The following is an 11,057-nucleotide window of genomic DNA, read 5'->3' as shown; positions in this document are numbered from 1 at the left end:
CAGCAAACTTGCTCAGGGTGCACTCAGTCTCTTCGTCCAGGTCACTGGTGAACAAGTTGAAGAGGGAGCAACTACAGTGTATTGTAATATAGGATGAGGAGTGAGTTGAGAGTCTATCGGTGAGAATTAAGGGGCAGGCTGGCAGGGGTGATACTGCTGTGGGTGTCTATTACAGGCCACCAGATCAGGGTGAGGAAGCAGATGAAGCCTTCTACAGACAGCTGAGAGCAACCTCACAGTCACAGGCCCTGGTTGTTGTGGGGGATTTTAAATTCCCTGATGTTTGCTGGAAGGACTACTCAGCCAGCCAGCCACAGTCTAGGAGGTTCCTCCAGTGCCTTGACGAAAACTTTCTGATACAAATGGTGGAGGAGCCAACTAGGAGAAGAACGCTGCTGGACCTCATCCTCACTAACAAGGAGGGTCTGGTTGAAGTGTTAAAGGTTGAGGGCTGCCTTGGTTGCAGCGACCATGAAATGGTGGAGTTCAGGATCTTGTGTGGCAGGAACAGAATGGCAAGCAGAATTGCAACCCTGGACTTCAGCAGGGCAGACTTTGGCCTTTTCGAACAATCGCTAGGGGAAATCCCATGGGCAAGGCTGCTTGAAGATAAAGGGGCCCAAGATAGTTGGTTAGTGTTCAGGGACTGCTTCTACCAGGCTCAAGATTAGAGCATCCCGACATGTAGGAAGTCAAGGAAGGGAGCCAGGAGACCTACTTGGTTAAACAGGGAACTACTGGGTAAGCTTAAGTGGAAGAGGAGAGTTTATAGATCATGAAAGGAGGGGCTGGCCACTTGGGAAGAATATAAAGCTGTTGTCAGAGGGTGTATGGAGGCAACTAGGAAAGCTAAGGCCTCCTTAGAATTAAACCTGGCGAGAGGGGTCAAGGACAACAGAAAGAGCTTTTTTCAAATACATGGCAGATAAAACTAATACCACAGGCAATGTAGGCCCACTGATGAACGAGGTGGGTGCCCTGGTGACAGAAGATACAGAGAAGGCAGAGTTACTGAATGCCTTCTTTGTCTCTGTCTGCTCTGTCGGAGGCTGTCCTGGGGAGCCCTGTACCCCTGAGGCCCCAGAGGAAGTCAGGACAATGGAGGAGTTTGCCTCGGTTGATGAGGACTGGGTTGGGGAGCAATTGTGCAGTCTGGACATCCATAAATCCATGGGTCTGGATGGGATGCACCCACGAGTACTGAGGGAGCTGGCTGAGGTCATTGCTAGACCACTCTCCATCACCTTTGCGAAGTCTTGGGAAATGGGAGAGGTGCCTGAGGACTGGAGGAAAACAAATGTCACTCCAGTCTTCAAAAAGGGCAAGGAGGACGTGGGTAACTGTAGACCAGTCAGCCTCACCTCCGTCCCTGGGAAAGTGATGGAACAACTTATCCTTGGCACAATGTCAAGGCATATCAAGGGTAAGAGGATCATTTGGGGCAGTCAACATGGCTTCACCAAGGGGAAGTCATGCTTGACCAACCTCATAGCCTTTTATGAAGACATAACGAGGTGGATAGATGATGACAGAGCGGTGGTCTACCTTGGCTTCAGTAAAGCATATGACACAGTCTCCCACAGCATCCTTACAGCTAAACTGAGTGAGTGTGGTCTGGACAATCGGTTAGTGAGGTAGACTGTGAACTGGCTGAAGGGAAGAAGCCAGAGAGTCCTGGTCAATGGGGCAGAGTCCAGTTGGAGGCCCATATCTAGCACCTGGAATATTGTGTCCAGTTCTGGGCCCCTCAGTTACAGAAGGACAAGGAACTGCTGGAGAGAGTCCAGAGCAGAGCAACAAAGATGATGAAGGGAGTGGAGCATCTCCCTTATGAGGAAATGCTGAGGGAGCTGGGTCTCTTTAGTTTGGAGGAGACTGAGGGGTGACCTTATTAATGTTTATAAATATATAAAGGGTGAGTGTCACGAGGATGGAGCCAGGCTCTTCTCGGTGTCAACCAATGGTAGGACAAGGGGTGATGGATTCGAACTGGAACACAAGAGGTTCCACTTAAATTTGAGAAGAAACTTCTTCTCAGTGAGGGTAAAAACACTGGAACAGGCTGCCCAGGGCGATTGTGGAGTCTCCTTCTCTGGAGACATTCAAAACCCACCAGGACACATTTCTGTGTAACCTGATCTAGGTGTTCCTGCTCTGGCAGTGGGACTGGTCTAGATCTTTTGAGTTCCCTTCCAATCCCTAATGTTCTGTGATTCTGTGACTACTCCTGATGACCTTTTCCTCCACATGCTTGGAGATGACATCCATAATGAGTTGTTCCCTCACCTTTCCAGGGATGGAGGTGAGGTTGACTGGCCTGTAGTTTCTTGGGTCATCCTTCTTGCTCTTTTTGAAGGCTGGAGTGATGTTTGCTATGCTTCAGTCCTCCGGTTCCTCTCCTGTTCTCCAGGACTTTTCAAAGAAGATGGAGAGCAGCTTAGCAATAATATCTACCAACTCTCTCAGCACTCGTGAGTGCATACCGATGGGGCCCATGGATTTGTGGCTGTCCAGTTTGTATAAATAATCTCTAACCTGATCATCCTCAACCAGGGAAAGTCTTTCTTTTGCCAGACTGGTCTTATAAATAAAGATGCAAGCAAAGAAGGCATTCAGTAACTCTTTCTTTGTATGATCTGTCACCAGTGCACCCTCCTCATTCATCAGCGGACCTACGTTTTCCCTAACCTTCCTTTTGTTGTTGATGTACTTGAAGAGGCTCTTCTTGTTGTCATTGACACCCGTGGCCAGATTTGCTTTCAAGTGGAGCTTGGCCTTCCTTGCTGCATACCTGCATACTCTAACAGCCACCTTATGTTCCTCCCAAGTGACCTGTCTCTTTTTCCATATTTCATAAACGTCTGTCTTCCACCTGAGTTTTGAATGGAGTTCATTACTCATTCATGCTGGCCTCCTACTCACTTTTCTTTATTTCTTGCTCGTTGGGATGCATCGATATTGAAATTTCCTAGTTTTCACTTAGAAGTCTAGAAACATGGTGGAAATCAGAACATAACACCATAAGGGTACACGTTTTAACTTTGGCCTTCTGAACCATGTGTTTGTTTTACTCTTGGTGTGTTTATGATTGCAGATGAAACACTCTCATAACTTACAGGCATGTAGAATAGTTCTTTGGAATGTTGAGTCCTTGCTTAGGTTTAATTAGTTTCTTTAGGCAGTCAGCTGAAATGTAGTTAATATACACTTCAGTATTTTTCAGAAACACGTAGGGTTTTTTTATGGACAACTTATGTAACACCTTAAAAAAAACAGAGAGAGGGTATAGAAATAAGAATATTAAAGGTTCCAGGGTTCCCTTTGCAAATATGTTAATAGTTTTGCATCTGTTTTAATGCAAATATTGAAATTAAAAGCAAAAATGAATATATGTATTTCACCTTTTTTTTTTTTTTCTTCTCTGAGCATCCTTCAAAGCCCAGAATAGAATTACTATTTTTGCTTGCTTCATAAATTATTTTCTGGTTTCTCATGTTAAGCTGGAGTGGAAGTAACATCAGATGGGGACAACCTTTCCGTCTTCGACATATTACAACAGGAAGATACTTGGCTCTGAGTGAAGATGAAGGACTTGCAATGGTAGACAGAGAAAAGTCGGACACAAAATCTACTGCTTTTTGTTTTAGAGCATCAAAGGTAAATAACATCAATGCAAGTTTGTTTTGAATGTGGAGCACTCAAAAACACAGTTTGAGTTGGTTCAATGACTTAAAAAATTATTGGTAATTTCTGAATTGAAACAATTGACAGGGATTATTTGTGGGTTGGAATAGATGATCTCCAGAGGTCCCTTCCAAGCCAATCATTCTGTGATTATGCATTTAAATACAAAGGTAAGCAACCTGAGTCAAGAGTAACAGTGATGACTAAATTTTAGAGTAAATGTAAAAAACAAAACAAAACAAAAAAAAACCCAACAAGATGAAAAACTAATGCAGTGCAAGATACAGAGGTTCAATATGAATGCTTTAATTATTATAGAATAATTTTGGTTGGACAGAATCTAATCAGAATGTTATTAATTCCAGGTCTAACTGTCATAATTCAGTTCAGTTGGGCAAAATTCTGCCCTTGCTATTCTTTCTGCAGTGTGTTGATAGGTGAATTACAATGAAAATGTAGTCAGTGATTTCTAAACCATGTTTTCAAACTGTGCTCTTTAGTGAGCTTCTAACTGCATATTATTAGCTTTTTCATCATTTCCAGCTGAGAACAACAGTGCAAAAGAGAATGAAGAATAATTATGGAGATAGGCAAAATTCACAACTGTTTTCCAGAAAGTGAAAGATCTTTACGCCAAAGATGACGAAAAGTTTTTACATACTTTCATGATATGACTTATAAATAATTGCCATAGCTGCTATGATAGACATTTTTATTAACTATGGGAAGTTAAACATCCCATGTAATTCTGAATGCTGTATGATCCTTGGAGGGCAGTGAAAAAGAATCTTTAAAGTTAGATACGTATTTGATAAAATCTAGCAGTAAAGGTCTTGACAGATGGTAGACCTTTATTAGTATAATAAAGCAAATACTTATTAGTATGTTGAAAATAACAATGTTTATTTTATCAGTGTGACTGCATACGTTATGCTGAGAATTTTTATTTTAACCAATCAAAATAATGAAGAACTATAAGAAGTTTCCTTAGATTGCTAGATACTCCACCAAATAGGTTTTGGTTCTTTCTTCCATATAAACACTATGCAATGTAGATAGTAAGTATGATTTTTGTGCAGGGGCATTTATTACAGCCATAATTTTTTCCCATTTTGGCAAATCATGATACCCTGGTAAGGACAGCGAGTATGCCAGGAATGCTGCAGTTACTAGTTTGTGTTCAAATTCCTATTATGTACTCACTGCCTAACTGGACACTGGCTGTCCTGCTGTTTCTTATATTTTAAACTATACATATAAATGTATAGATTTTAAGTATATCAATTTTACATTTATGTATGCATACTCATATATATTAATTTCTGTTACATTGAATAAACATAATCTTCTTTTTTTTACACTTTTTTTTTAAGGTGTACCTCAAAGGCACATAAGTGAAATGTTTTACAGTCACCAAAATGACTAAGTTGAAGTACAGTGGTAATTAATTATGAAGAAGTCAATAGTTACTGTGTAATGTATTCATTTCTTCTACTGTGTTTGGACATGTTATAGTTGTTAATGCACATTTTTATATTAAATAAAATCTCAGCATCTCATCATCCTAGGCTTTGTTCTGTCTTACATAGAAAAGCGTATTTTGAACTCACAATGGGTTATAAATTTTATTTTGCCTGTGTCAAGAATGAGAATTTATTGTCTGGGCAGGTGAGAACTGCACTGGCCCATGGGTACAGACATTAGTGTTTCCGAAGACCTTAATATGGCATGAATTAAGGGAAATTTCAGTATAAATGTCTAATACCTTCCTATCTAGCTGTGTACAGATCCTTAAAAATAGGGTACCGGACTATCTGGTTGTTTACCGCACTTCTGCCCCTTTGAATAATAGAATAACTCTGATTGGAAAGGACCTTGGGAAATCATCTAGTCCAACCTTGTGCTCCATGTGGGGTCAACACTGAATTTAGACCAGATTAATCAGAATATACGTTGCTGTGAAGTATCCAAAAGGAAATGAAACATTTCTTCATTTAGATATTCTTTCCAGTTTGGAAGCTAGCAAAAAGGTTTTTATGTAAAAAAGAGATAATCTTTGCCAGTAGGCAAAGCTATGTGGAGTATACCAAATCCCCAGTGCTTTCCAGGACCCTGTAGCACACGACTTCAAGTTTTTTCAATAGTTGCTATAGAGTCTCTCTTGTGGAAAAAGCACACCTTCGTCCTCAGTATTGTTACATACCACTTCAGCAGTCTTGTGTGTTCCTCGCTTTTCAAAACCTGTGGTTGCATTCACAATGTATTTACTTTCACTGTGGTTTTTTTTTTTTTTCTTTTTCCATGGTAACCCTGGAAATTGAAATAGATCTTTTAAATTACAAAATAAAGATCAGAGTTTTCCCCAGTATGTCCTTACATCAGTAAGAATAGAAGGGAGCTTTCAAAAAGGCGAAAGAATGTGCTAAGAGAACATTATGGTGCTGATTTCAGTGAAAAAAACATACGCAATATATGTCTTTTTACTGCAACTTACTGTAAACTAAGCTCAACAGCATCAGAAATTGATGGAAAACCCCCAAATTATGCTTTTTGTTGGGTTTAATATGGAGATTACCTTTTGCAGTTTTAAAATGTCAGCCTTTGTATTTTAAGGCAACAGTTCTGTCTGTGATGCCTTGTGACCAGAGGCAGCAGTTTCCCAGCAGCAGATGGAATCCTATTTTGAAATGGGTTGTTGTCATTCCAGCACAGTGCTTGGCTCAGTATACTCTGCTGAGCAGAACCTTGATTCTGCTTATAAATTTCTTTGAGAATAAACACAGTGAACTATAAGAGCATTTTTTTAAAAATATTTGTTTATTTAAAAATTGTTGTAGCCCAGAATTAATATTGGAGATTTCATATTTTATTTGCATGATGGTAGGTACAATTGACAATGAAGAAATTATTGATGTAGTCTGATTAAGTAACATTTTGACACATTCAAAAGTCACAGATGACTCATGCAGAAGGATTTGATATTTTAATATTACTGCCAGCATGTAGTTATCTTAAGGCTCAACGTGGCATTAGGATGTCGTAATAGTTGAGTAGCAATCATGAAGTTTAATTTGTGGTTGGAATAAGATGAGAGGTATTACAAAGTCCTTTACCTACAATTGCCTCTAAAAGTTCAAGTATTTATTTGTATGTTCATGTTTTAAATTATCATTTCCCAGTAAGCACTACATTTCAAATACAGCATTAAGCTATTCTTTTTCTACTTATTTTATATGAGAGGAGAAAGCAGAAGGTAAAATTAAAATACCTTTTTTTTTTTCCTATTTGGAGTGTAGAAATGAATACAGCAATGTATACAGAGTACAGTAAGCCCACTAGCAAGATACATAAGCTCGTTGTATCAGTCCTCTGCACTTATAGTTGTAGAACTTTAATCTTTTTCTTCTGTAAAATTGGGGTAGCCTATGGCGGTACTTTTAATGCAATAAGAGTGTGCCACACTTTAATTAGCTCTCATAGGTGAGATTTAATAAGAGTTCAACTGTGATGTTGTTTTGCTATTTTTAGTGCTATGTAAACAAGTCCTTAAAGTACCAGGGGTTGTTTTCCCTACTGAATTTTTACAAGACCACTAAAAAATCATTGTAAAGAAAGCTGGGTTTATTTGTCCTGTTCACACTGCCATTCCTTACTTTCCTTCTGTCACATAGGAATCTATGATTCTATGAATTATCTAATTTTCTAAATCTTGTAATTGTTCGTCCTCAAGTTCCTTTGTTCATTCCTTCTTTCTTTTTTTATTTTTTTTTTATTTTTTGTTACTGTTATTTTGCCTTTGCCATCTTCCAAAACAATGATGTGATTTGTTTTCCTCAACTTGATTCATTCATGGCCTGAGGGATTCAAACTGAGAATAGGCTGTGAAGGAAGTCTTTTGAAGGAGATAGTGTTTGGATATTTTGCTGTCAAGACATCTTAAATATCTAGATAAGAGATTTTTTTTTCCCCTCTTTCCCTGATAATCTTTATCTGTATATACTTTTCCGCTGTTAGAAAATAGACCCTGTCTTTGCACACTACTATCAAATGACTTGGCTGAAATCCTAGAGAAACTGGACAGAGTGCAAAAAGCAAAACATCATGAAGAGGAATTTATGCTGTATTGCTTAAAGTGAGAACAGCCTTCAGGCCCCCAAAATCATTCTGAAGCTTTGTTTCTGAAATTAAAAAAATCTTGTTTTTTCTTCATGTTTAGGGTCATTAGAAAGGATCAATATCACTCAGTTTTTCAGAACAGTAACTTAATTAGGATTACTTGTTGCCACATTATGATGATTTTCTTCACTGAAATTTTCATTGACGCTTCATTCTAGATGCAGATGTAATATTTGAGAAAAGCATTTTAATCCTCAGTATGCTATGTAAAGCCCAATAATTAACTGCTATGTAGTTGTATTTTTAATTTAGTGGCCTCACCGTAAATGTGATTTCAAAGAGTTTGTGTTTATCTGTATGTGATACGCAGCCTGCATAAATGTGATGTGACATGATTTCCCCATAGTCTTGATATTGTAATGGTGTCTCCATGGAACATATTTTAACTTCATTCTACTTCATCTTGGCATTGTAATGATGTCTGTTTCAACTAAAGTTGTTATTGAAATGTGATAGCTAAATTCCACAAAAGTAGATTAGCATAGTTAAGATAGAACTTTTTTGCTCCACAGATGTTAAACATTCAGTAGACTAAAATGAATTAAGAAAACCTGTTACACATATAATAATGTGAACTGTGTACCAATGTCTAACAAATAAGCAACTATATAAAGTCAAGGTGAAGTCCATTAGAGCATTTGAAGTCATAGAAAGATGATTTCATCTAGTTACCCTATTTACTTGGAGTTTTTTTGATCAATCACACTCATGCATCCATCATTTCGTATTACAGAATTTGCTGCATAATTCTGTTCCTATTCCTGAATTTAGTTTTGAAAGGAAAACTATTTTATTTTAAAGAAAAATATACTTGCTTTTGTGCTGGAGAGTTAAATCATCCGTTTATGATTGAAGAATAATGGGTTTAAGAAATAGGTTTGGTTTAAAAATTGTACTGGACATTTCAGCCAGGCATTGAGCAATGTCTTTAAAAGATATTTGAAAGTAGTGAATTTCTCTTACAAAAAGGATAAATGTAAAAAAAAATATGTATATATAAAAGAAAATTAAGAAATACAAAAGTAAACTAAATGTAAAAGCCAAATTAATATTTTCTTCTTTGCTGGTTGTTGCAATACAGAGGCATCATTCCAAGTGAGGTTTTTATTTGCATATACTATTTATAAGCAAAAAAATCTTTAGCATTAAAAAAGACCTAACTAAACTTTGAAATATGTTTCTAAAATCTGAAAAAAAAAAAAAAGAAGTACTATAGAATTCTACAGGCTGTACTAAACTGAGATTCTAATTACATCTGTAACTCAATTATTAAGTTAAATATTTAAAGGGTTTTTAATATAGAGAGAAATTTCTACATGCTAATGGATTTGACTTGGTTTTTCTTGTTTCATTGAAAACTATGCTTAAAATTTGATATGATTAAACTCAGAATCTGATTAATTTGATAGAAACAGAAATTACATTAAATTTTAGCTGTATCTTAACAATGTGAATAGCATAAAAATTGTTCAACGTTGGAGTGTGATTCAGTGTCAAATTCAATGGTTTATCCTGTTTCAGTATGGAGATTAAATGCCAACTTTTATTTTATCTTCTTAGGAGATGAAAGAAAAGCAGGATTCTAATGTTAAACGTGACATTGAGGGAATGGGAGTCCCAGAAATAAAGTACGGTGATTCAGTCTGTTTTGTTCAACATGTGGCCAGTGCATTATGGTTGACTTACAAAGCACAAGATGCTAAATCAGCACGTTTAGGTCCCTTGAAAAGAAAGGTAATGTTTGGGGGGGTTTTAATTACTTGGAAAATGAATGTTAGATGCATAACAGTTTTTATCTGTCCTGTTTTTTACCATTCTACTAATGTGGCCATTGTGAGTTTAATTGTTTTGTGCTCTTTTATTGAAAATGGCGTGAATATGCCACTCTAAAAATAAAAACACTGGTGAATATTAATATAGGTACATAACTGAAGTAAACCTTTCCCATTTTGAAAATCAAAATTTAACTGTTTAAGGGTATAAACTTATAAGTCATGTTACATTCACTGTTGCTTAAGGTTTTTTTTTAATTGACTCTATTGTATGGAGTGACAACTAAATTTGTTACTTAAGAAATGGCCCTAGAAACTGCTGAAGTTTCTTAAGAGATATTAATGAAAAATTTCCTTCCAGAATGTTAGATGTAATTGTGATGTGGCATCAAGAGCTTTCTCTTGGCCTTTAAGTACTAGTATATTCTTTCTTAGGGGTGTATGACCTGCATCTCTTCAAATTACATTTACATTTCATTCAGAATTAAGGGATTCTGTTCTAGCTTTGCAAAGCTGTGTCATTAACAAATGATTCTTTGATTCTGTATTCATAATTTTTACACCTGAACCTATTGGTAGAACATGAAAAAGAAAAAAAAAATTAAAAGTTCATTACTGAACAGAAGACGGAATTCTTCTTTAATTACTCGTATGTGTGTCCATTCACAAAAAGATACCTGTACGCAAGGACTGTAATACAAAAAATGAGGTCCTCAACAGCACCCTTGGCACAGTCTTGTTTGTGTAGCACATGTGCCCACCCTTTTCACTTCCTCTCAGCAACCTGGCTGATCAGAGAAATTCTTCATTGTATGCCAGTCATTTAATATTTTCTTGATAAGAGATTTAATCACACAATTTCCCATGCCAGTATTGGCTTTGAGATTTCTTTCCTCAGGGAGTCCAATTTTATTTCTTGAAAAGACAACATGTAGATTATTCCTGTGCTTTCAGTGAAGAATGGGGTTTAGTATCTTTTTCCCCCACTTTTCTGCTCAGCAAGGGACTAAAAAAGCCTCTGTAATTACCTGTCACTTTTATTCTACTTTCGAACTGTTTGATTCATGTTGAAAGACTCTAAACCTTTTGTTGCCCTCTCACCTGGAGAATTCTCTCCTGTTAAGTGCCTTCAAACAGAAGAAAATCCAATACTTCTTCCTTCCTGTTAATGATATTCCTGTGAAGGCTATAAACTGTTTTTCACTCTCTGCAAAATTTGTTACTAGTCTAAAATTTTGTAAGCAAGTTTAGATACATACATCCCTTTAAATTTCATATAAAATTTATTTATTTTTCTACAGTAAAAGTAAAGTCATAGATTTGCATGCATCCTCCACCATAATTTGGTCATGAGATTTCTCACTTTAAGTCACTGTAGTCTTTCTCAAGCTGACCTGCGCTCTATATAACATGCTTCAGTAGCCC

The 11,057-nt window shown here is 37.0% G+C and overlaps 1 protein-coding gene across 10 annotated transcripts in view; it reads left to right on the top strand.

The window, feature by feature from the left end:
• RYR3 (ryanodine receptor 3) overlaps positions 1-11,057 on the top strand; it is a 255,759-nt gene that overhangs the window by 83,850 nt on the left and 160,852 nt on the right. For all 10 annotated transcript variants that reach the window (XM_071809340.1, XM_065840054.2, XM_065840053.2 and 7 more), the window contains exons 10-11: positions 3,501-3,657; positions 9,421-9,594. In XM_071809340.1, coding sequence (XP_071665441.1) covers positions 3,501-3,657; positions 9,421-9,594 — 331 coding nt within the window. The remainder of the gene's footprint in view (positions 1-3,500; positions 3,658-9,420; positions 9,595-11,057) is intronic.

Source organism: Patagioenas fasciata, chromosome 5 (genome assembly GCF_037038585.1).
Source record: "Patagioenas fasciata isolate bPatFas1 chromosome 5, bPatFas1.hap1, whole genome shotgun sequence".
NCBI classification, from domain to species: Eukaryota; Metazoa; Chordata; class Aves; order Columbiformes; family Columbidae; genus Patagioenas; species Patagioenas fasciata.
This window is presented reverse-complemented; position numbering and strand designations above follow the sequence as displayed.